This window comes from Arachis hypogaea, chromosome 7, assembly GCF_003086295.3.
Source record: "Arachis hypogaea cultivar Tifrunner chromosome 7, arahy.Tifrunner.gnm2.J5K5, whole genome shotgun sequence".
In the NCBI taxonomy this organism is placed as follows: domain Eukaryota; kingdom Viridiplantae; phylum Streptophyta; class Magnoliopsida; order Fabales; family Fabaceae; genus Arachis; species Arachis hypogaea.
In genome coordinates, this window is record NC_092042.1 from 15,148,221 (window position 1) to 15,175,223 (window position 27,003).

Sequence of the window (27,003 nt, forward strand, 5' to 3'; positions counted from 1 at the left end):
TGCTTCTGCTTTATTTTGTTTAACTCATTAACGACAATTCATTATGATGAATTAATTATATCAACTAATTGATTTGAATAGATATTTAAGTATCACACAATTTAAAATTATGTATATTAATTATTTGATTTAATTTTTATGATACATACATTTAAGGGATAAATTAAAATAAGATAATTTATTACTTATTTAACTTGAATACAACAAATATAAATTACTTTATTTAAAAATTTACTATTTTCTAATCTTCTATAAATAAAAATGACAAAATAAAATTATAAAAATAATCTTTTTATCATTTTTGCTATTTTAATTTTATTTTCTTTGCTTTTTCTTATGTATAATTTTATTTTATATTAATTTTGTTTATTTATTAATAAAATATATTCATATTAATTATATCATATAATAATATATTTTTTTCCTATATTAATCGAAGAATTTCAATAGTTATCAACTACATCTAATAGAATGACTGAGAAATGAGAACTACGAGAAGTTAAACCCAGGTTCAAAATGCTGAAACAAGAAAAAGAAAACAGTAAATATATGATTAGAGAAAAATGTATAATAATGACAAAATATACTAAAACTGAAATTTTTTCTCCAACTAATAAAAGTGAGGTGTTAATTCCTCATGAATTTATTTTTTCTGTAGAATGAAATCACTGTTCTATTTTCTAAATTTGTTAGTGAGTCTAACTATTATTAAGTAATTTATGGTCACATTAAGTATATATGTTTGATTTATTGAATAAAGTAGATTACTAAAACCAATTAATAACTATTTTAGAGTTAATATATTTAACACTAGATTAAGAAAAAGCAAATAATACATAACATGTTATATTTTTATTAATCAAATTATTATAATTAAATTTAATCTTAACAAAATAATTTAAAATTATAATTTCAATTTTATCGCGTGGATGGCATAGATTAATACACTTGTTTATATAATAAAATAGAATACATTATTGGCTTCTTAAAATTAATTAAGGATAGCCTTTTAATTCATTTACATCTTAAACAGCATGATCCATAATTCAATATAGCTAAAACAATAAAAAAGCTAAGGTAGAAAACGGAATGCATATTTTATATGGAGCTCTTATAAGAATTTTTTTTTAATACCTTCAGTAGCATTAGCTTTTTGTTTGGATGCTCGTGGGTTTTATTCTCGGTTAACCCAGTATTTTTTTCCCCTTTCGTAGATCACATCTTTTCAGGCTTTCTTACATTTTATTGGACATCCAAACTCTATCCAGTTATAAAAAAAACAAACTGTGTGCATTTTTTTGGTCTATCTCTCAAAAAAGATAAACTATATCATTAAATTAACCACTTCTCTTTATTTCGGTAATATCATTTGAAGCGAATTCCAACACACTGCATTCGACTGACAGTGTCAGTCCCTTTACCTGCTGAACAATCATAACCTGCTGGCCCCCCTTACATGCGTTGAAAGCATACTCATTCCACGTAGCATCCAGACATATGGATGTTTTTTACTGTCCATACCATAGAATTTGCCATCAAGGAAATGGATTAGATTGGATTTTTAATATTTTGCTTGTTGCATCTCGCATGGTGGAGAAGAATCCCTTTTAATTTTTAAATATCCAAATCTAGATATAGCGAAACATGATCTCAACTTGGGCTAATAGTCTAATACAAGCTGATATATATTATATCTACCTCGTTGTTTGCCTTTAAACCCTCTCACTCTCTCTCAACTCTCAAGCTCACTCAGAGGCAGAGCCTCCCTCTCACACTCACAAATCTGCCCCCACCGCCACCGCCACCGCACGGTTGCTTCCACGTCGCCGTCTCCTCTGCGTCTTGTCCCGTCTCGTGTGCATCTCCGTTGACTGTGACGTCGCGTCTCCTTGCTCCTGTGCCGCTGTGCGTCTCTCGTCGTCGCCGTCGCGTCCTCATCCAGCGGAGCTCGCGTCACTGCTGCATCCCCCTCTCTAGTCTCTGCATCGCCGTGCTTGGTCTCCCTCTTCTCCCTCTCCCACAGTTACAGTCCCCTATCGTCCTCCCTCTGCTCCGCGCCTCCGCCATAACAGCACCAACCCTGACTCGCGTCCCGCAGCCCTTTCCTCTTCCTCTCCCTTCCTTGTAGTGCCTGTCTCTCTCTCCGTCGTCCCCCCAGCACGGCTCCACGCAGCACGCCTCGTCCTCTCCCAGTAACACGCCGTCGTCCTCGGCGGCTCCACGCAGGCCGCAGCACGCAGGCCGCAGCAGCTCTCCAGCAGGACGCCGTCATCCTCGTACCGCCTCTCTTTCGGTCGTCCTCCCTGCACTCTGCCACTCTGTCTGCATCAACAACTCATCAATAACAGGTTGGTTCTTCTATTTCTGATTCAGCTTCTTGCTATTTTTTGCTTCTTGATTTTCTCTGTTCTTCTATTGATTTTATTTTTTTAAATTTGTTAATTGTTATTTCCGCTGCTACTATTAATTGTTTATTCTTATTATTGCTGCTGCTAATTGATTTTAATTTGAATTTATTAATCTTATAATTTGAAAAGTGGAGACTCCAAATGTGATTTTGGTGGTATTTGTGTTGTCTGGTTTTGGTGAATTGGTGGTGTGATGAGGTTGATAATAAATAGCTGCTGTTGTTATGAAAATTGTCACGGATGGAATAATAAATGTTTTTGGAACCTTCTAATATGGTGCAAAGGGTACGGTGAACAAGTTTTCTTGCATTATTGGTCTGATGGCTGCTGCTATTTTTTGCTTTTAACTTGTTATTGATTCATTAATTTATTGCTATTCTATTTTTGGTTTTGATTCACTGTTGTGCTGATATTTAATGTTGTTATTTTTCTGTGATATTTTTGCAGTTTGATCCTAGTATAAGTGATAACATTGGTGAAACTGAAGGTGGAACTGGTGGACATGTAATGCTCAGCTCATACTCATAGTCACTTCAGTTCCTTATCCCTTCCTTACCCTCCAAATGGCTAAAGCACTCCAACACTCTCCAACTCTTCTACTTCTTCTTCAACCACCTCCTCCTCCGTCTTCTTCTACCTCTCAAGCTTCTTTCCCTCTTAAACCCTTACCATACTTTCCTTCTCCTGTCTCCTCCTTGTTATTCTCTCCATCTTCGCGCTTACCTTTTATCACTACCAAGGCCAATGGTAACAGTAATAGTAACTAGCTCCTTACTCTTCACTCTTTCTTTTGCTGTTTCTTGCAAGTAATTGATGCCTTATTTTGATTAAAGCAGTGCCAGGTTGTACTTATACCCCTGCTTCTGCTGCTTGTTCTTGTGATGATTCTGATGACGATTGGGATGACACTGGCAGCAACGACTGCTTCCATAACTGCCAACTGATTCGAGATTGTGATGAATTAATTGACGATTTCATGGTGGAGGAGAATGAACACCAACATGAACACAAACATGCTTTGGCTAATTGGAGGAGGTTGCTGGTTCTGAACAAGAAATGGAACAGCATTAGGCACTTCTTCTTTACGCGCTGTCAGGATAGAGCGCGCAACGAAGATGATCCATGGACCAAGGACAGGCTTCTTTGGCTTGCAAACAATCTTAAACAGGTCTCTCATTTGTTATTCTACTTTATGATTCTCACTTGTTATTCTCATTGTTGTGGTTTTGAGAAATGGTTTCATGACATGGCATGAGCTTCTATGGCATCTAGAATTCAATTCTTGCTGAATTCCAAAAGAAAGAATCTTGCGTGAGAGGTATTAAAAGATATAAGTGTCTACTCCTATCAGTTTAATCTCTTGGAAAGAAAGGTTTCGTAACAATATTGGTGTCACAAATGAAAGACACAAGGGCAAGATGTTGTAATGTAGAAAACTTTTTATGTTACTGTGAGAATATTATGACATTCTTCTTTTGTTGATGATGGGTGCTATAATGCTGAAATTTGTCATATGCTCTCCTCTTTTGTAGATAGATGATGATGTCCAGAGACATAATGACCTTATTCAAATTATGAAAGACGAGCCGTCAGAAATTAGTGAAATTGTCTCCACTTTTCGTGAAGACTTAACTAGAGAATTCTTTGTGCATCTTCATACATTAGTTGAATCTTACAATGACAATCCAGAAGTGCAAAATAGTAAGACTTCTTTTCTTTGGATCCTCGATTCTTATTTCTTAATAGTGTCCCTTGAAAGATAGTGCTTTTCAAGTCTTTAGAATCAATTCAGTTCACAAATTTTTAATGATTTTCAATTGCATTGGATTGCTGTTATGTCAGTTGATTCTATACGTAATCTGGTATTTGTATGCCACTTATGTTTATGTAACAAGATTTCGTAAGGCTTTGGAACACATGCTTGGTTGCTGTAGAAGAATATGATGCTGCAACTCAAAGCATTGAAGCAATAGATGATGCACAGGGCAACCTTCAAAATATGATCACATCTCGTGGTGATGCTTCCAGCCAGAACAGAGAAATTTTGGATGTGAGATGTCGATGCTTTGGTCCAGAGTTAGTAGCTCGTTGGCTGCGGTCTTGTTATGACATGGAAGAGGTTGGAAGGATACATGCAATCATATTGAAATGTTTTAGAGAGTCAGCAACATATGTTGATAATAATTTGATTTGTAGTTATTTGAGATTGGGTAATTTAACTCGGGCTCGTCGAGTGTTTGATAAAATGTCAAGAAGGGACGTAGTTACGTGGACTGCTATTATTGATGGGTATTTGAATTATAACCTGGATGATGAAGCTTTAAATTTGTTTCGTGAATCCATTAAACATGGGGTTCAAGCAAACAGCAATATGCTGGTGTGCGTCATGAATCTGTGTGGTAAAAGATTGGATTTAGAGCTGGGAAAACAAATTCATGCTCATATCTTGAAAAGTAACTGGAGGAATTTAATTGTTGACAGTGCAGTTGTTCATTTTTATGCAAGATGTGAGGAAATGTCGAGTGCATTTCGAACATTTGATCGAATGGCTGAGCGAGATGTGGTATGTTGGACAACCATGATTACTGCATGTTCCCAACAAAGGCTTGGGCATGAATCCTTGTTAATGTTCTCGCAAATGCTTGGTGATGGGTTCTTTCCTAATGAATACACTGTGTGCGCTGCACTAAAGGCTTGTGGAGAGAATAAAGAATTGAAATTTGGGACACAGCTGCATGGTGCCATAGTAAAGAAAATATGTAAGAGTGATGTTTTTGTTGGAACTTCCCTCATTGATATGTATGCAAAGTGTGGTGAAGTTGTGAATTCTAAAGAAGTTTTTGACAGAATGAGAGTTAGAAACACAGCTACTTGGACATCCATTATATCAGGATATGCTCGAAAGGGGTATGGCGAAGAGGCTCTAAGTTTGTTTCGATTGATGAAGAGGAAAAAGGTTCATGTTAATAAGAAGACAATTGCAAGTGTCACAATGGCTTGTGGCTCAGTGAAGTCTTTGCTGTCCGGAAAAGAAGTGCATGCACAGATAATCAAGAGCGTTATCCACGATAACGTTTACCTAGGAACCTCATTGGTATGGTTCTACTGCAAATGCAAAGAATACTCTCATGCTTTCAAGGTGCTCCAGCACATGCCTTCTAGGGATGTTGTCTTATGGACTGCCATTATCTCTGGTTGTGCCAAGCTTGGGCTTGAATCTGAGGCCTTACAGTTCTTGCAGGAAATGATGGAGGAAGGTGTGGTTCCAAACGCCTACACTTACTCGTCGCTGCTGAAAGCATGCGCAAATTTAGAAGCGCCAATGCAAGGGAGATTGATTCATTCCTATGCAAGCAAGACCCCTGCCTTGTCTAATGTATTTGTAAACAGTGCTTTGATCTACATGTATGCAAAATGTGGGTATGTTGCCGATGCCTTGCAAGTCTTCGATAACATGCCAGAGAGGAATTTAGTTTCTTGGAAAGCCATGATCTTAGGTTATGCAAGAAATGGGCATTGCCAAGAGGCATTGAAGCTCATGTATAGAATGCAAGCAGAAGGCTTTGAGGTGGATGATTATATCCTTGCAACAGTTTATACTGCAAGTGGAGGTGGGTGTGAAGACATCGATTGGGATATTGAGTCCTCATCGCGTTACTGGCTTTCCTCTGAATCTTCTGCGAGATAGTGTATATTCAGTAGAAGTAGAGTATATTATAGTGTATATTCAGTAGAAGTAGAGTATGCAGAAAGGTTTTTAATTTTCACAATCGATCTGCTACTAGATGTTAATGATAGCATACATTTGTTGTATACTTGTATTTGCATCCACTCACCACTCTTAATGCCAAATGCTACTTTTGGGGTATTAATGTTAATTTATCCAAATCATTAACATGATGATTCTGAATTACTTGTTGGGTGTTCTGTTCTGTTCTCTCTCTAACAAGAACAAACTTCTCTTAAGTTTGGATAGACGCCCCGAGTAGAAATTGGATGTCTGATTTTACCAAACGAAACTATTCTATGGATTCAACTTTCTATTTGTGAACATTGCAAATTTGCAATGTGTGTTATGTTAAAACATATTTGGAGATAAACTGTGTATTGCTTTGTTATGTCTAGGTTAAAGGAGATCCAACTCGAAATTAGAATAAATAAATATGGCGATTATGAAATATATGATCAATAGGCAATAATATATAATTGAAAGGGATTTTTTTTTTCTAAGTCTCAGGTGCAGAGGTGTTCCCCGAAACGAGAAGGCATATCTTGAGAAGAATCTCAGTAGTCAGAATTGCGCAAATTCTTCTCTCCTAGTATATATTAAGTATTAACACTGATATAATTACCGTAACATAGTCATGCTAAAATCTACCTTGTTATACTCAACACTTTCAACATTAACCATATAAGATAACTGGCTAGAAGAATGTCAAGATTAGAACAGAAATTTGAAGAGGAGACAATGATGATAATAAAATCTCAGAAATTCTTGAAATAATTAAGAAGGCAGTGAATAATAGCACTATTATTCCATGAGAGAATCCAATATTTGACTACAATAAGAGATACAATCAAGGAGGACTTTCTTATAATTGATTCTCCATTGAATGCTCAACTTCTACTTATTCATAGACCACCTTGTTTTTCTAGATAAAACTATATTGCTATCACTACATTTATCCTTCATATTATGAACTTCTAAGAAGGTATCAACTTCATCCCGGAAAGACATAAGTTTTGTAACCTCCAAAAAAGTACAAAAATCTTGACTATTATCCATTGCATTCAGGAGCAAGGTGTCATCTTCAATAGATGTTGGCGAATTCTTTAAGACACCATGGCAAGTCTTCGATAGCCATTTCATGATGAAAATTTCATTGTCTGCAGAGATTTTAGAGCCGGAATAAACAAAATGTGCAACAGACCTCCTCTTGATTTGAGGGGTCGCCCACAGCCGCAATGCAGCTAGTAGCGCAAAGGAAGGCTTCCCATTGTAATGGATGTACAATGATTCCCTGGACCAAGAAGTGGAAGAATACACAGCAGGTTCCAAAGGAATAAAAACTTTATCATTTGGATTTTCTTGTAGGATAAAACCATAGTGTTCAAGAAGCTCCAAATTTGTGTAAGTTCCATAACATAGCAGAACCTGGTGAGAATAATAATAAATTACATTATTCGAATGGGATGAGTAACTAGTTAATTAATTCAGGCCATTCAAGCACATGGAAAAGATCATAGTGACATCCAGTATATATATATATCTGTGTGTGTGTGTGTGTAATACCTGATCTCCTTTATTGTAATTTGCCCTAGCATAAAAGCAATATGCATTTGCATCATCTTCAAACCCCCCATCTGTTAATCTCTGAGACTGGGAATCAAGCTGCTCTGCATCAGCGACTGTAGTATTGTCTTCATTTGATAAGGAACCATCATGGATCGAAGAGCTAGATAGCAAATCCTCTAGATCCCCAATGTCAGATGGCTCCTTTCCAGGTGCATCATAATTAAACAAGTCACCCACAGGGCATAAACACCCAGCTGAATCCCACGGTATATGCAATGTCCGGGAAGATATCTAGATTTTGAAAGATCAGATGAGATAAAATCATAAAGGCAGAATTCTGCCATTTACTCTAACAACTGAAATACTAAATAGTAAATATAAATATGCCCTGTAATGCAAAAATGCATTTGATGCATCAACCAGCAGTAACTTATCAATAATCCATAAAACAGGTTTATTTTTCCAATCATTGAGATCATTTTAATTTAGACAATTAACCACAAGAAGTGTGTCAAGATTTCATGGATGTAAGAGAAGGCTCAGCACAGGAAAAGTTTATTCAGTATATTATCACTTAATAATCAAAATAAGAACCAATGAATTCCATGTGTCATACGAAAACCAAATTGAATATTTGTAAATAAATAAATTAGCATGCATGAGTCTTTATAACAAGCTAAATTTCTAACCGTTGCAGAAGCCCACACCCAAGCCTTAAATGTTAGAAGCTGGGGCTTAAATTTGAGATCTTCCATCAAAGCATGAGCTTGCTTCCACTCTGATTTGGCTTTTAGCACGGCTTTTTCAGTTACCCATATAGCCTCATCCACCTAAAAACCACAAGATACATAAAAGATGGCTTCAAAAAGAGAAGTGCAAATGAAATGCTGATAAGTAGTATCAGGTCAGATGCTATGTCTAACCTAACAAGACAAACTAAAACTTCTAATAGAAACTGAACTTGCAGAGCAGTTTTCTCGAATTCACCAAACATGGCTAGGATGTCATAACTCTTTGGTAAATGCACGAGGTAAGGATACCACCTCGAAGCCTTTACTTTTCCAACTTCATACAGCAGGCAAACATTCAGTATCTGCATTGTGCACAAGCTGAGAAGTAAGGCCAAATGATTCATTTGCATAAAAAACTCAATTATAAGCAACGGCACAGGTAATAATACAACAATGATGAAGTCACACCATACTATTATATTCCATGGAATCAGACCCTGGTTCAAGTAAAACCGAAAAACATTTGCTTCGGGGGAAATGATATTGTCAATCCTAGTTTTTATAATGTCAGTCGATCATATGATTTTTTTACATTGTATATTCGCATGAATTTATAAAAAAAAGGGTGGCATTATCAAACTAGGAGCGACAATAACCATTTCCCTGCTTTGATGTAATAACTATTGTCTATTGAGAAGAACTTAAAACAAATGGCTTGAGCGCATTTTCACGAACGGTTAGAGGGCACAACAAGATTCCAACGTAGCTCACTTGAGACATTCAAAATAGAGTAGAAATAGAGTTATGAAAGAAAACCTGGGTCGAAGAAAGAGAAGGGTGCCTATTAAGAGCTTGAGAGAGGTTTGTATCTTGCATAACACTGTCAGTCGTCATCAAAGCAGATTTTGGAACTCTGAGAATGAGTTCTCCCATCCTAAGGTCTCTTACAGCACCCAAACCTCTACTGCAGTATTAAATGAATGTGAAGAGGCTGTGAATGAAAGGAAGAATGAAAAAGGGGGAAGATTAGGTGGTACCCTCCAGAGTGAGGAAAGTGAGAGACAGAGAGAGAAGAACCCAGAGAGAGAGAGTGGTGGGTGGTTGTTGATGCATCCGATATTCCAATCTGTGATGCCCATCTTAGTAAGCTTTCAACGCTTCCATCTTCATCCTCTTCCTCCATCACAAAAATCTCAAACCTGCTTCCTTCACAACCCTACAATTCAAAAACCTAAACTCGCCCACTCAGCTGTGTTTTTTCTTCAGAGATTTTGAAGTGGGGGCTTGGGAAAAGGGTTGTGCTACTGTGTTTGAAGTTTCTTTTTTTTTTTTTTTTTTCAGTAGGTGCTGAAATGAGTTGGTTGTGCCGAGAGAGGGACGCGTGTTGCTTCCCTCTGTCCGACGCAGAGACATGAACTGAAGCGAATTAGAAGTGGCAGGAACCACTGATGCGGTGTGTTTACGCTATTAATTTGTTCTTAATTATACTAACAATTGGGTTGGTCTTTTTTATTGGAGTTGGACTCTTATTTTTTTTTTTTAGTTGGCTTGGATTGAAAATAGGTACGCTTGATCCAAGAAATTTTGGCATAAGATCTTTTAAGGGTAATAATAATAATAATAATAGAAGATGTGGTGAGTGCTAAAACTTGGTGTGAAACAAAACTCATCTCTGAAAGTGTTTCAGCTTCTGTTTATATTTTTTTGAAGTGGGCCAAAAAAAAAATGAAATAAAATCTATTATGTATTATTAGGGGTGTCCATAGATTGGATCGTATTCGTAGATCTGCGGTAAATATTCGCATCCGATCCGAAAATTGCGGATACGATCCGATCCGCAAATTAATCGGATCGAATCGCGGATATCTACTCTACATCTGCGTATCCGATCTGCGGATCCGCAGATCCGCACAATAATAATTAAAAATACATAAATATATATGTTTGGTATTATATTTACTTGTTTACGTTTTAGTTAGTAATTATTATTCATATATTGCATTATTTTATTTTTGTTATTTAAAAAGAGTTTGATTAAAAATATTTTATGAATAAATAAGTTTAAAAGTATAAAAGAAATATTTTTATTGAATTTTTTTACATAGAAATATGATTAAAAAGAGAACGTTTAATTATGTGGATATATCCGATATCCGATCCGATCCGCACATTTGCGGATCGGATCTGGCACTAAAAAGCGCATATATCATATCCGATCCGATCCGATAAAAATTGTGCGGATCGGATCGAATTTTCGGCCATATCCGATCCGATCCGATCCACGGACACCCCTATGTATTATCACTCTTCCCGTACTAAATTATTAACAATGTCTATTCATATAAACATGTAAATTATTATTATAAACCCTAAATATAAATTTTATTTTAATAAATACATTAAAAAATTTTAATGTATGAATTAAAACAAAAATTTAATTATAATAATTTTTTATTTTAATTCATATTTATTTATTATATATGTATTCGATTTACTATGTATATCTTGTGCATAGTAAATCGAATCAACCTATTCGATTTATATGTAAATACCTAAAAATCGAGTTTGTCTTATTCGATTTATATAAATTTATTTAGGACATGTATGAAACTAATTTTTATTTAATGTGTAATTTTATTTTCAATCAACTTATTAACATAAATAATCCTTATTTTTAATCTAATATAAATTTCTTTAATTTTATTTTCTCATAAATTCACTATTCATTTAAACTTTGAATGATTCATTAATTACTTCGTATTTAGTGTGCTTTTTAATAAAAGATCAAAATCTTCAAATTACAAAATACTAACAATTTTTTTTTCTTTTAATTCCTGAATATAATATAACTTTATTTACGATAACATATTTTATACAAAAAAATAAAGCATGCCAGATAATAATATTTTAATTCTTGAATATAATTTAATTCATTACTAATATGAAAAATTAAAATCTAAAAATAAACAAATTATCATTATTAGCATGGACAATAACAATCCAATATTCAAAATTAAATATATCAAGCTTTAATTATTATTGTTAACGTCACAAATTAAATATTCATGGTTATTTTTTGTGATACTAAGCGCCGTTTAGATTTTTTCATCTGAGGAGTACATACTCCTTCAACTTGCTCTGCTAGGATTTTTTTTTAAAACAGAATTTTTGTACCGTCTAAGTCAATGTTTGATTTTGCCAATTCTTTTCTTTAATTCTTTCTTTATTTTCTTTTTTATTCTTTTCCTTTAATTCGTCATGAGAATTCTTTCATGGAATTGTTACGGTTTGAAAAGACCCTAACAGTTCATAATCTTAAAGGGATGTGTCAATCCCACTCCTCCGAGATTGTATTTTTATGTGAAACAAAAAATCAATCTCGTCTGGTAGAAAGTAAATTGAGATCTTGTCATTTTACGGATTGAAGGATTGTTAGTTCGACGGGTACAGCTGATGGATTGGCTTTAGCATGGAAGGATGGCACAACGGTTGAGATTCTTGCTGAAAAAGAGTTTTTCATAGCTGTTAAGGTAACTGATCATGCTTTGAACTGTTCTTAAGGGCTAATTGGGGTACATTTAAATAGTTTGATGAGATTCGGTCTACCCAATATACAAAATTTTCCTCTTTTATACAACGTTTCTTTGAAAAAGTTATAATTATGGGTGATTTTAATGCTATGGTGAGTCTCGATGAGAAGGAATGAAGGGGGTTAAAATCAGCTTCATCTATTTCTAAATTTGTGAATTTTATTGATGTTGGTGGACTGAAGGACTTGGGTATGATTGGGAGAAAGTTCACCTGGACTAATAGACGACGAGGGCCGGACCAAATCAAGGAGCGGCTTGACCATGCACTTGCAAACGATGAGTGGATGGATTATTTTCCATCAGTCTCGCTGTCTCGCCTCGCAGAAAACAGTTCAGATCATGTGCCTATCCTCATTGATATAAATTCGATCATAGAAAAATCTAATCGGAGGTTTAAATTTCAGGAGAGATGGTGTGGTTTAGAAGAAATTCGGGTATTACAGGGGGAGAACAGGTTGAAGCCTTGGAAAATAAACTTGAGGATGCTTACTTTAAGGAGGAAAGCTATTGGAGGGAGAAATCTCGTGTAAAGTTGTTAAAAGAAGGGTATAGAAATACAAGTTTCTTTCACCAATAATTCCAATCCAGAATCCGGAGAAATAAAATTTGGAAACTGAAAAAAAATGATGGTACGTATGCTACCACTCGTGAGAAAATTGCACAAGTAGCTGAAACATACTTCAAGGATATCTTCACATCGATTAACCAAACTAATCCGGCACATGCATTCAAAGATTTTGAAACCAAAGTTTCAGTAAACATGAACAGAAAATTAACTAGATCGGTCAATTTTGATGAGGTAAAATGTGCGGTCTTTAGTGTTCAACCCCAGAGCGCCCCTGCTGATGATGGATTTACGGCTAAATTCTTCAATTCTACTGGAGTTTAGTGGGGGAGGATGTTTTTAAGGCTGTCCGTAGTTTCTTTGTCAGTGGTAGATGATAAACCACTATTTTATGGTTTATATTGTGTTTAATTATGTGGTTTTATCATGATCCTTACCCACTTATTCATTAATTTAGCATGCATTTATATTTCCTTCCTGAAATTATTACATGGTTGAAAACTGCTTCCTAGAGACTTTTTTATTATGCATTCTAGTTCTCCTTTATCCCATTTGATGCCGTGATATGTGTGTTAAGTGTTTCAGGCTTTATAGGGCATGGATGAGTTGGAGATTGGAAAGGAAGCTAGCAAAAACAGAATGAACACAAGAAATTGAGGAGATAACCAGCGAGAAGTGACGCGGCCGCATGGCTCACGCGTTCGCGCGAAAGAGGAGAAATCGCAGTGACGCGGCCGCATGGCTCACACGACCGCGCGGAATGGAAAAGCATAAGTGACGCGGAGGCGTGGACGATACGAACACGTGGTATGGAAAAACGCGAACGACGCGATCGCGTGACGTGCGCGATCTGCAGAATCTGCAGATTCCGCTGGGGGCGATTTTGGGCCCTATTTTGACCCAGTTCTCAGCCCAGAACAGCAGACTAGAGCCAGAGAACATGCAAAAACCAGAGACAACATTCATTCTACACAGTTTTTAGTTTTAGATCTAGTTTTTACTCCTCCTCTAGGTTTTTCTCTCTACACATTGATAATATTAGGATTTTATTTTTCTACCACTTTTTGCATTGGGATATTGAGAAGAGTTATTACATCATCAAGACTTCGTCATTCTAGTTCGTTTTCTTTACTTGGCTTTACTCTTCCATGTCCTTTGCTTTTTTAATTTTACCATTGGAATATTATTAGGATTTATTTAATACAAGGATTACTTTTATTTTAATTTGATTATTTTGATTTTATTTACAATGTCTTTCTTTAATTCCTTTTCATATGTTATGAATTTTACATTCACAATGAGCGAGTAGTTCCCTAACTTGATGGGGAGTTGATTGAAAGGAACCAATTGAGTTGGAAGGCTTGAAAGAAAGATTGTAATTGGGTTATTGTTGGCTTGCCCTCTAGTCACTAACACCAATCCCTTTTTATTAAGTGGATTGCAACTTGTGAATGGGCATAGCATCCCAACTTGTTTAACTTTTCCTTACCTAGTAAGAGATAACTAAACAGGATAACCTTTAATTATCAATTAATCTAGAGAGAAATCCAACAATAGCGGAACTTCCAACTAATCAACTCCCAATCAAGGCTTTTATTTACATTATTCAAATTCTCCAATTTTATTTCCTGTTTACTCAACTCAAACCTTTTTGAAAACATCTGATTAATAAAATAGCACATTTTTCTGCAACTCGTTGGGAGACGACCTGGGATTCATACTCCCAGTGTTTAAAATTTAAATTTCTGTGACACATTTCTAAATTGATAAGTGGATTTCTGGTGAGTTAAGAACTATACTTGCAACGTACACATTTTAATAATTTTTAATTCACCAATTTATGCCGCATCAGTAGACTACTAAAGAGCTTCAACCATACACAAATTTGTCTCATTCCTAAGATTCCTGATGCAAAGGATATGACACAGGTTAGACCCATCAGCCTTTCCTCAGTTGTGTATAAGATTATTTCAAAAGTACTAGTCCATTGGCTACAGAAATTTATGACTTTGCTTATCAACCCTAATCAAAGTACCTTCATTAAGGGTAGATTGATTTCAGACAATGTCCTACTCACTCATGAATGTATGCACTATCTAAAGACAAAGAAGAGGGCCTATCTAAAGACAAAGGATATGAGCAAAGCTTATAATTGTGTTGAGTGACATTTTCTTTGGTTCATTTTGGAGAAGCTGGGCTTTGAATCTAGGTAGATTGGTTGCATACAGGAGGTGGTGACTACAGTTTCTTACTCTGTCGTTGTTGAAGGTCAACCTTTTAGTTTTTTAAACCAAATAGAGGTATCTGTCAAGGAGATCCTCTATCTCCGTACCATTTTCTTTTCTGTGCAAAAAGATTATCTTTTTTGCTAAACAAGACAGAGCAAAACGGTCTCATTGAAGGTATTCAGATCAACCGAAAATGTCCTACTGTTAATCATTTATTGTTTGCGAATGACTCAATCCTTTTTTGCCAAGCCTCAGAAAATAGTTGTGAAAATATCCTCAATCTTCTTCAGTCATACAAGAAATTCAGTGGCCAAGAATTTAATTTGCATAAATCAACTCTATTCTTTAGTAATAATACTCCTCCTGCTGCTCTATTACTATTGGCTTGGAAATTAGAAATTATTTATATTGGTGCACAAGATAAATATTTGGGTCTTCATCTACAGTCCAAAAATAAAAAAAGGCCACCTTCGGAGAAATCAAGGACAAAGTGAGGAAGCGAGTTCAAGGGTAAAAAAAAAAACTTCTCTCATCTGCAAGCAAGTATGTTCTAATCAAAGTTATTGGGGAGGCTATCCCAATTTATTCATTATCATATAACAATTTAATTAGGGAGATTCACAACATACTCTCCCAATTTTGGTAGGGTCAAAAAGGCACAGAGCGAAAAATGGCATGGGTTAGTTGGGATACTATGACAAGACCAAAATTGGAAGGTAGACTTAGTTTTAAAGACCTAGAGGCTCAAAATTTGGCGCTATTAACAAAACAATGTTAAAAAGTTGTCTCTCAGCCACAATCACTTCTATCTAGACCAAAGGTAAATATTTTTGATACAGTTCTATAATGAATGTAAAGATCGGAACAATACCTTTGTGGGGGTGGCGTAGCATATTAGAAGGGCATAAGGTTATTGAAAATGGGCTGGTTTGGCGAGTTGGTGATGGGTCCAATATCCGAATATTTAGTGATCCTTGGGTTGCTCCTCCAATCTACAAAATCAATAACTATTGATAGTCAAAGACTTAATACTTTCTAATGGTCAGTAGAATCAAACTCTAATTAGAAGTATTTTTTCTAAGGGCACTAGCCAGCGTATGCTACTAACAACAATGGAGGGTGGAGAAGATAAAATTTATTGGGCCCTTAATAAAAGTGGTTTGTATGAAGTGAGTACTGGGTATTGTGTGGCTTATGGGTTTTCGCATCCTCCCATTGAGTTTTGCCCAAAGATTATGAGACAACAAAATTTGTGACGAGAACTGTGGAAGCTAAAAATTCTAGGAAAGATTAAAATTTTTCTCTGGAGGGGCTTCCATGAAAAGCTTCCAGTGCTGCAAAAGCTTCATCATTGCATCCCATCGATTCAACCTATCAGCCGAAGATGCTTACAATTTTCAGAAACAATCAATCATTGCATCTTCCATTGTGTAAAATCAAAGTAAATTTGGTAAAAAAAAATGGGCTTACCAGCTACTAGAAGGAGCACCGAAGACTTTGATTTCTATGTTGAGTGGAACTTGAGAATGGGAGCCTTGCGTACTAGTGCGGTATTTCTAACCACAAACTAACCAGCAAGTACACCGGGTCGTACCAAGTAATACCTCAGGTGAGTGAGGGTCGATCCCACGGGGATTGATGGATCAAGAAATAATAATTGAGTGATAGACTTAGTCAGGCAAACAGAAAGTAATGTTTGGGCAATATAAAAGACATTAAACAATATAAAGAATATTGAAGGAAGGCAAGTAAATAAATTGGGAAGAAAATATGGAGAAAATAGTTAAGGTTTCAGAGTTATCTATTCTTCCAGATTAACTTTTCTCACTAACTATTTTAATCATGTAGGATTTAATTTATGGCAAACTATATGTGACTAGACCCTAATTCCTTAGACCTTTCTAGTCTCCTCTAAAATTCATTAACTGCCAATTCCTTGATCAATTAATTTCAATTAGAAGCTGCATTATCAAATTTAAGTTTATATGCCACAAAAACTCTAATTACCCAAAAATAAAAGGATTATATGTCATGTATCCCGTTAAATCCAGATAATTAAAATTTAGGAGAATATGTTTTCAAGCTATTGTCCAAGTAAAGAGCTTTTCCAAATTTTACAAGAACTCAAATAGAAAGAGGGTCGTATTTCCGTTCCACCCAAATTCATAAGATGAAGAGCGAAAATAATTTTTAAATTATAAATCCATACATGAATTAAAATAGAAAAAGTAATAAAATCAATCCATACAAATAGACAGAGCTCCTAACCTTAACAATGGAGGATTAGTTGCTCATGGTTCAGAGAAGAAAATAAGGATTCTGATAAAATATACAGAGTTCCAATCTGATGGCCTTCAAAGTTAACTAATGAAATCCCTTTTTATAACTAATCCTAATTATTTTAAAATCTAATTATCTAAAAAAAAATAATAATATCTTTTTCTAAAGATAAGATTTGAATTTAAATCAGAATAATCAGCAGGTCTTCAGTTGATGGGTGGGGACCACATATTTTGTCCATTCTGCAACTTTTAATCTGTGTTTTCTGGGCTAAAAACTGGGTCAAAACAGCCCAGAAATCACCCCAGAATTTTTCTGCATTTTCTGCACGTGGCACATGTACGCGTACGCGTGACTGCTTCGTAAGGCACGCGCACGCGTCGGTCACACGCACGCGTCGCCTGTGCAATTCTTCAAATCACGCGTACGCGTCAGTCACGTGCACGCATCGCCATGGAAAGCTCCAAATCACGGGCACGCCTCAGTCACGCGTACGCGTCGCTCCTCGCTGCCATCTCTTTTGATTCTTGTGCTGCAGAAACTCCATCAAATCCAGTCGAATGCTACCTAAAATAAACAAAATTGCACAAGACTCAAAGTAGCATCCATATTGGCTAAAGGATAATTAATTCTTTATTAAACTCAATAAATTAGATGCAAATTCACTAAGAAAATATAGGAAAGATGCTCACACATCACAACACCAAACTTGAATTGTTGCTTGTCCTCAAGCAACCAATATTAATATAGGCTTAAGATGTGAATTTGTATGAGAATGAGAGTTCGATTAAGCCCATGTCTTTTCTTATAGTGGGGTTTACAACTGCAATCCTGAATAGTTTTGGCATCTCACTTTCCTTTGAATTAGAAGGATGTCACTATCATCTGGAATTAGAATCCGGATAATATTATGAATTCTCTGATATTTTGTAACTCAATTTAATCCTTGAACACAGCAATTTTTCTTTGGTGCTTTGCACCTTGAGCCTAGCCGTGACTTTAAATGTTTTATCTAAAGCTTTACATGACACAGAAACACCACAAGCACTTAACTGGGAAACTCTCTTTATGTTCTAAATATTTTTATTTTTATTTATTTATTTTTTATTATCCCCAGACAGTGGTGCTCAATGCCTTTGGCATACTCTGCAATTGATCTCGGCTCTAAATGTTTTGTCTCAAGGATTACTTGACACAAGAACACCACAAGCATGTGACTAGGGAAATAACTCTTTGAGCTTTTAATCATGTCTGACCTCCCTAGTCATTGATGCTCAGAGCCTTGGACCTTGCTTTTATTTTTCTTTTGCTGTTTCTTTTGCTTCAAGGATTAAACTTTCATTAATTTCAGGGAAATCATAATAATTCTCTAAATTCCTGTTCCTTGTACATCAACATTCTTTTATTCAAATTTAAATATGCACTGTTCATGTCATGCATTCAGAATTAGAATTAATACCACCACATTTAAGTAAATAAGACTACTCTTAAAATTAACTCAATTTCTCATGCAATACACCACTTATGTATTTTTTTATTTGAATTCAAGCTCAGTGAGTAATACATGAGACATCTTTTCAGAATTAACGCAATTAAGAGAAAACTAAACTAGTCCTAGGATTCTAACTAATAAAGGATCATACAATAAACAAAGCAAAATAGTAGAAAACCGGAACATAACATAGAAAAAGAGGGGAGAAATAAAAAATGAAAGGAACTCAACCACCTTAGTTATCCTAACGGTCGTTTTATTCTTCAGGTTGTGCTCCTTAGTGAAGATGATTCGCCTCCTTTTTGGTGCCATAGGAATAAACAGAAAACCCTTAAGCGAAGCGTCAACACCAAACTTAAAGGTTTGCTTGTTCTCAAGCAAAGAAGAACTGAAAACAAAAACCAATAGTAAGATGAAAGAAGAATGAGAGAATAAAAGAAAAGAGATAATTAGGATTAGGAGAGAAAGAAAGAAAATTAAAGTTGGGCGGCGAACTAGTGTAATTGTGCGGCGTAGGCGACGCGTACGTGTACGCATGGGTCACAATTTTTCTTAATGATGCATCAGCGTTAGGCACGCGTCTGTGTGCCCTGGGTTTTGTGTGATTCGCGTGAAGGCAGCCGCGCGCACGCACAACTCGCTGTTCGCGTGGCTTGGGAACCAATATTTTCATACGACGCGTGCGCGTCATGCACGCGCACACGTGGATGGCCATTTGTGCAGATAACGCGCACACGTCAGGGACGCGTACGCGTGAACAAGTTTTGTGCTTCTAGAACACTTCCAACCCCAAGCAAGCACAACTCTCTGTCCAAACACCTATTTACGTCGATTTTTTAGGTCACTGACGCATACGCGTGGAATGCCAAAATCACGAATGACGCGCACGCATGGTGTACGCATACGCGTGGGCTTGTTTGTGTGAAAGGCATCATTCCTGCGCCACTCTCGTGCAACTCTCTGTTCATTTTTATTTTTCATGCACACCCATCTGACGCGTACGCGTTAGCGATACTTGCGCGTCGGGTGCGTTTTTTTGTTTTTTTGTTTTTTTTCGGTTCCTGTTCTAAAATAGCTGCATGATCAGAAAATTAATAAGAACTCAATAAAAATCAAATAAGTAAGAAAACTACTACTACAAAAAATAACTAAGGATGAAAAAGAGCGATCATACCACGGTGGGTTGTCTCCCACCAAGCATTTTTAGTTAAAGTCCTTAAGTTGGACATGTGGTGAGCTCCTTGTCATGGTAGCTTGTGCTTATACTGATCCAGGAATCTCCACCAATATTTGTGATTCCAATGGCCACCCGGATTCCAAACTAGGCGCATAACGCCTTCGAGCAAGTTGAAGCAAGTGACAAGACCCCAAGAGTGTTGATTGTGGGAATGAATTCCGGGGTCCCAAACCTTGCTTTTACACCCGTCTTCTTGTGGATCACCATTGTTCCCACCGGGTGGCAAGCAATCTGAATTCTCACAGAGACATCCAAACAACCTTCTAGATCCATTCAATAGAGCTCTACACCAATCCTTGCACCTCAATTTGGAGCATGCAACCATATTGAACCTTGCATGACAACTCTTACCACTAACCATCTTCCTTTTACTCTTAATGCCACAAAGAGCTCTAAGTTGATCATCCGTATCCAGTAGCCCATATTCAAGTGGGAAAGTAAAGGTTAAGGATAGAAATTTTACCCACTTGAATGTTGTATTGGATGGTGATGGCTTTGGAAGAGGTCTTGCAAGTTCCACTCCCTTGTGTTCTTCTTTGAATTCTTCTACCTCTTTGCAAGCCTCTTCCATTTCAACCTCTACCTCTTGGTAGCTTTCTTCTAATTCAATCTCTTCTTCATTGCTTACCAAGGGCATGGGAGGTTGTGCATCTTCCTCTTCTTCCATATGTGAGAGTGGAAAGTTCTCTAATTCACTGGAGTATAAACTCCTTTGATTGGTTTCCTCACTTTCTTCCATAGGATCTTGCATTGTATCTCTTGGAAAAGAATTTGCTTGTTCTTCTTCCTGATTATTGATCATCGTCTGCATATATTTCTCTATATTTTTGACACTTGTCTTTATATCATGTAGGAATTCTTTCATGAGAAGCTCAAGATTTGATGGTATTTGAGATGAATAAGGAGATGGTGGCTCTTGGTATGGGTAGAAAGATGGCGGTTCTTAATATGGATAGAAAGATGATGGTTCTTGATATGAATATGGAGATGGTGGTTCTTGGTATGAATATGGAGGTGGTGGCTCTTGATAGTTGGAACATGGAGCATTGAAGTTTCTTTGGTTTTGACTTTGCCAACCAAAATTTGGATAGTTCCTCCATCCACCATAATATGAATCACTACTCGGGTGTGAGTAGTAATCCATGTGATCTCTCTCCATTATTTTTTCTTAGCACAAAATACCAAACAAAATTAAACGTACTATGTGGTAAACAGGAAAGCAAAGAAGATAGAACATAATTTTTATTTTCAAATTTTTTTTAAATTAAATTAAAACTAAAATGCCTAACCTAACCAATCAAACAAATGATAGTTGTTAATCACAGTCAATCTCCGGCAACAGCGCCAAAAATTTGGTACGGTATTTCTAACCACAAACTAACAGACAAGTACACCGGGTCGTAATGCCTCAAGTGAGTGAGGGTCGATCCCACGAGGATTGATGGATCAAGCAACAATAATTGAGTGATAGACTTAGTCAGGCAAACAGAAAGTAATGTTTGGGCAATATAAAAGACATTAAACAATATAAAGAATATTGAAGGAATGCAAGTAAATAAATTGAGAAGAAAATATAGAGAAAATAGTTAAGGTTTTAGAGTTATCTATTCTTCCGGATTAATTTTTCTTACTAACTATTTTAATCATGTAGGATTTAATTTATGGCAAACTATATGTGACTAGACCCTAATTTTTTAGACATTTCTAGTCTCCTATAAAATTCATTAACTGCCAATTCCTTGGTCAATTAATTCCAATTAGAAGCTGCATGATCAAATTCCAGTTTATATGCCACAAAAACTCTAATTACCCAAAAATAAAAGGATTATATGTCACGCATCCCGTTAAATCCAGATAATTAAAATTTAGGAGAATATGTTTTTAAGCTGTTGTTCAAGTAAAGGCCTTTTCCAAGTTTTACATGAACTCAAATAGAAAGAGGGTCATACTTCCGTTCCACCCAAATTCATAAGATGAAGAGCGAAAATAATTCTTAAATTATAAATCCATACATGAATTAAAATAGAAAAAGCACTAAAATCAATCCATACAAATAGACAGAGCTCCTAACCTTAACAATGGAGGATTAGTTGCTCATGGTTCAGAGAAGAAAATAAGGATTCTGATAAAATATACAGAGTTCTAATCTGATGGCCTTCAAAGTTAACTAATGGAATCCCTTTTTATAACTAATCCTAATTATTTTAAAATCTAATTATCTAAAAAAAATAATAATATATTTTTCTAAAGATAATATTTGAATTTAAATCAGAATAATCAGCAGGTCTTCAGTTGATGGGTGGGGACCACATATTTTGTCCATTCTGTAGCTTCTAATCTGTGTTTTCTGAGCTGAAAACTGGGTCAAAACAGTCCAGAAATCGCCCCCAGCATTTTTCTGCATTTTCTGCACGTGACGCATGTCACGCGTACGCGTCCGATCATTTTCACGAGTCACGCGGACGCGTCGGTCACGCGCACGCGTCGCTGTGCAAATCTTCAAATCATGCGTACGCGTCAGTCACGCGTACACGTCGCTCCTCGCTGCCATCTCCTTTGATTCTTGTGTTGCAGAAACTCTATCAAATCCAGCCGAATGCTACCTAAAATAAACAAAATTGCACAAGACTCAAAGTAGCATCCATATTGGCTAAAGGATAATTAATTCTTTAATAAACTCAATAAATTAGATGCAAATTCACTAGAAAAAGATAGGAAAGATGCTCACGCATCACGTACCCAACCCAAAAGCTCATCTCAGAGAATGACGATGGTGATTTTGAGCTGGTCCTTATAGAAGGCTAGGAATAGGTTCATTTTTGATAATGTATCAATTAGTGGAGAAGAGATAATGACGTTGGTTTTGAAGTTGCAGAAAGAGCTTCAACAAATTTTCACTTCCTAATTAATGAGTACTTTACTTTTTTATCTCTCTTATTAGAATGTTATATGATGTTATCTTTATAGTAGAGCGTTGGGAGTTCTCCATTTTTTTAATTTCTCCCATATATGGACACCTATATATTTCTTTCCTTTCATGAATGAAATTATCTAACTTTGGAAAAAAAATGTCACAAATTAAATACTCAACAAAAAATATAAAAATATCATTTTTTATTAACGTAAATTAAATAATATTAAATACCAAAAATAGTTTTTTTCCATTATTATCAACATAAAAAAATCTAAACACATTAGACATACGTTAATATCACATTAGACATACGCATCGTTAATATCACATAAAAAATAAAATATTTGAGCGGCACAACAAATGACAATCACCAATAAAAAAATCAAATTCAAAGGCATGAGCATTTTTAATATCACATTAGACATACATAATTATCTCAATTCCCAACTCAGCTAAACCTTTCTTTGCAACAATGTCATGGAGCAATTTTTGTCTGAGTGTGTACTCCCAATGTCAACATGCATCCATAAAGAAATGTGTCCAACACATTTTATTATCCGCTGAAATTAAAAGACTTCAACACGGTAGCAATAGCTTTGGAGAAATTGAAGCAGAAGAATCTGCCTAACAACGGAAGGCACGAAAAATAATTTTTTTTTATACAATTTATACAATTAAATAAGTAACACTAAAAATATTTCAAACAACAAATTGTAAGGTCCTACATCGGTTGGGGAGGGGAACGAAGCATACCTTATAAGGGTGTGGATACCTATTCCTAGCATGACACATTTTGACGAGTGAGTGTGGGGGGCTTTTGCCATCATCCCTATCGTTAAAGGCAAAACTGTGAGGCCTTGTGTACCAAAGCGGATAGTGGGTGGTCTGGACTGTTACAGATGGTATCAGAGCCAGGTGTGGATATCTCTCTCTAGCATGACACGTTTTGACGAGTGAGTGTGGGGGGCTTTGGCCATCATCCCTATCGTCAAAAACAAAACCGTGAGACCTTATGTGCCAAAGCAGACAATATCATGCTAGCGAGTAATCTAGACTGTTACACAAATAATATGTCATAAATTAAAAATGAAATATCAATTTTATTATGAGAAATTTTTTAAAAAGGACAAAAAAAATCATGAAACTTAATCTAATAAAATTTTTTACTGTTAAAATAATATACACATAAATTAGTCTTTTTAATAATTTTAAGAAATCTTAATAATCAACAAAATACATCACAAAAATTAATGAAAATAATATAAATTTTTATATAAAATGAGTATCTCAAATAAGACATAAAAAAAGATAATATAACTAATAAGTTATATCATAATATTCAACCAAAATTCTAAAACTGAACCAATCATCCAATCACTTTAGTTACTGGTTCACTAGTTTATTGGTTCAACCAATTTAACCATAGCTCAACAGAAAAAATTATTTTATAATAAGATAACAAACAAAATATAAATAAATGTCCTAAAACATAATTATAATCTAATATAAACCTTAAAATGTCTTTCAAATTTAAAACACTACATAAAATATTCTCAACCAAAGTTTTATGATCTTATCAAAGTACAAACTTAAAAGTTAAATAACAAAAAAAAAATCCAAATATAAAATGACAATAGAAAAATTTGTCATAATATTTCAAGACATATTATACCCGTCATACCTATGGGATCTAGATAAGATATTATACAAGTTACAATTAACTCATCTTACTTGTCATCATGCAAAGTAATTACTTTTTCTCAAAATATGCGTTTTACAGTTGGTGTGCTTGAATCTGAGTTTAATGAAATAAAAAAAATTTGCTAATTGGTGATGATCTTGAAGAAGATTCAATTGATGATGAGTCCGAGGTCAATATTCCAAAAAAAATTTTAATCAAGAACAATGCTGATGGGGTTGACAATATTATTAGATTTGTATATCCTGATATGTTTAGTAATTTACAACAGTAAACTTTTTTCAAAGAGAGAACCATTCTTGCTCCTACACTAGATGTTATATACAAAGTAAATAATCATATAATGAAGTATATTGAAACAGACGAGAAGGTTTATCTGAGTTCTGAACTCTATGTGCATTAAAGAAGGTAGCATGGAGTAAGAGCTTGATAAATTTATTCCTAACATACTAACATGAACTGCTTACGGTTACCACCTCATGAAATATTGAAAGTAGTTATTCTTGTGATGTTACTAAAAAGTATTGACTAATTTAATGAACTTTGTAATAATACAATATTAGATAAAATAGGGGATATTGTTCTAATACCTCGCATAAACATGATTCATAATAATCCAACATTATATTTCAGATTCTAAAGAAAGCAATTTTCATTAGTCATCTCAGTTGTAATGACCGTTAACAAGTTATAAAGACAAACTCTCAATACAGTTGAGTTGTATTTATCCAAGTTAGTTTATACTTTATATATACAGACAATTATATGTTACTTTCTAAAGAGTTAAATCTAAACTAAGTTCAAGAATGTTGATTCAGAATAACACATATTTATCTGCTTTAGCAATAATAAATATTATGTACAAAAAAATTTTCTAAAATATATATTAAATTATATCTTACTTTATTACTGAATTATATCATTAATAAAATTACATCAAATTAACCATTATTTTTTTATTATTCAATTCACATATTGATTTAGAATGCCATAAAAATATATATACACAAAGAAATTTATTTCTCATAATTATTTAAAAACTTTTTTTAACTACATAAATTAATTAGGTCCCATTATATATAAACATTTAACAACAATAGATATATAATATTATTAATTATAACTTATAATTATATTAAATAATTATCATATATCCTTATTCACTTTCCAAATCAGTCTCTTTGCTTGTAATTGTTAATTCATAATTGTATGTATAAATCTTTTCTTTGTATGACATGAATTATTACACTAGTACACAACTACATAAATCCCTATATTCTACACATGCGTTCATTGGGCTATACATATTTCTATGGTTAAAGAGAGCAATTTTAGATTTTTTAATACAAATTTTTATGGGCCAAAAAAACAAAAACATGTTAAAGAGGTGTACGAATCCATTTTCAGCCATAGAAAATAGGGTAAAAAACGTATATAAGCCAACGGAACTCAGAAATTACGCAAATCCGCCAAACTGAAAATTACTTCACGAATGAGCTAAAGCACTTTTCTATACAATTCGAACCAGCTTAGTTCGATTTGCACTTGTATATAATTCGAATCGAATCAGTTCGAATTGTTTAGCGAAATTAAGAGTAATTCGAACCAGCTTGGTTCGAACTAAAAACATACATAATTCGAACTACATGAGTTCGAATTATATAGGAGGAAGCTTTCCAAAGTAATTCGAACCAGATTAGTTCGAATTACATACACAGCACGTGTTTTCAAGTAATTTGAATTTGACTGTTAAAAAATTAATAATTTATTAAAAAAATTATTAAAAAATTTATTAAAAAAATTAATAATTTAAAAATAAAATATATATATATTTTATTTCATACATTAAAAAAATCTAACAAAATATTTAATTACGAGACTTCTTTAAAATATTTGTGATCTATCAATTCGAATTCCATACAATACTCTTTTGTCCATTTTTAATAGCCCATGAATATTTTTTAATAAATTTTTTTAATAAATTTATTTAAATTATACTACAAAAAAATATTTTATCTTATGCAAAATAATTTTAAAAAAATGGCTTAAAAAATGTTAGGAGTACTATAAAAATTTGTAATGTTCTAATAACTTAGGTAAATACATGCATGTACTCAAATTTTAAATAAAATACTCTATATAGTCAATAATAATTTAGAAATGAAAGAAAATATTTTATTCCATACAAAATAATTAAAAAATATATTTTATGAGAATAAAATATATTTCATAACATCTTTTAAGCCAATTTTTAAAAAGAAATGGCTTAAAAATGACTTAAAAGATGTTATGAAATATTTTGTATTAGAATAAAATATATCTTTTAAGTCATTTTCATAACATCTTTTAAGCTATTTTTTAAAAAAATGGCTTAAAAAATGGCATAAAATTATTTTGTATTAGAATAAAATATATTTTTTTAAAAAATGGCTTAAAAAATGTTATGAAATATATTTTATTCTCATAACATCTTTTAAGCCGTTTTTTTTTAAAAAAATGACTTAAAAATGGCTTAAAAGATGTTATGAAATATTTTGTATTAGAATAAGATATATCTTTTAAG

The 27,003-nt window shown here is 34.3% G+C and overlaps 2 protein-coding genes across 3 annotated transcripts; one reads left to right on the top strand and one right to left on the bottom strand.

Annotated features, from left to right (window-relative positions):
- Positions 1–1,358: 1,358 nt before the first annotated feature.
- LOC112702601 (pentatricopeptide repeat-containing protein At4g18520, chloroplastic) lies at positions 1,359–6,321 on the top strand. 2 transcript variants are annotated; one of them, XM_025753708.3, is made up of 5 exons: positions 1,359–2,348; positions 2,856–3,155; positions 3,245–3,576; positions 3,941–4,109; positions 4,304–6,321. In XM_025753708.3, exons 2-5 carry the CDS (start codon positions 2,972–2,974, stop codon positions 6,094–6,096), a joined length of 2,478 nt encoding a protein of 825 aa, XP_025609493.1. In that variant the 5' UTR covers positions 1,359–2,348; positions 2,856–2,971; the 3' UTR covers positions 6,097–6,321. The 2 variants fall into 2 exon arrangements, with proteins under 2 accessions (XP_025609493.1, XP_025609492.1); XM_025753707.3 differs by having other exon boundaries at positions 1,556–2,348; positions 3,242–3,576.
- A 559-nt stretch (positions 6,322–6,880) lies between these two features.
- LOC112702602 (protein SET DOMAIN GROUP 40) lies at positions 6,881–9,936 on the bottom strand. The gene is made up of 6 exons (XM_025753712.3): positions 9,473–9,936; positions 9,252–9,399; positions 8,666–8,797; positions 8,394–8,534; positions 7,702–7,995; positions 6,881–7,563 (listed from the first exon to the last, which is right to left on the bottom strand). Exons 1-6 carry the CDS (start codon positions 9,616–9,618, stop codon positions 7,033–7,035), a joined length of 1,392 nt encoding a protein of 463 aa, XP_025609497.1. The 5' UTR covers positions 9,619–9,936; the 3' UTR covers positions 6,881–7,032.
- Between the last annotated feature and the right edge of the window lie 17,067 nt (positions 9,937–27,003).

Excerpts from the sequence above, each read along its gene's own strand:
- LOC112702601 (XM_025753707.3), top strand. The coding sequence starts at position 2,972 with ATGGCTAAAGCACTCCAACACTCTCCAACTCTTCTACTTCTTCTTCAA. Across the intron at positions 3,156-3,241 it reads TATCACTACCAAGGCCAATG|CAGTGCCAGGTTGTACTTAT; the intron begins GTAACAGTAATA and ends TTTTGATTAAAG. Across the intron at positions 4,110-4,303 it reads CAATCCAGAAGTGCAAAATA|ATTTCGTAAGGCTTTGGAAC; the intron begins GTAAGACTTCTT and ends TTATGTAACAAG.
- LOC112702602 (XM_025753712.3), bottom strand. The coding sequence starts at position 9,618 with ATGGAGGAAGAGGATGAAGATGGAAGCGTTGAAAGCTTACTAAGATGG. Across the intron at positions 8,798-9,251 it reads CTTCTCTTTCTTCGACCCAG|ATACTGAATGTTTGCCTGCT; the intron begins GTTTTCTTTCAT and ends TGCACAATGCAG. Across the intron at positions 7,996-8,393 it reads GGGTGTGGGCTTCTGCAACG|ATATCTTCCCGGACATTGCA; the intron begins GTTAGAAATTTA and ends TTCAAAATCTAG.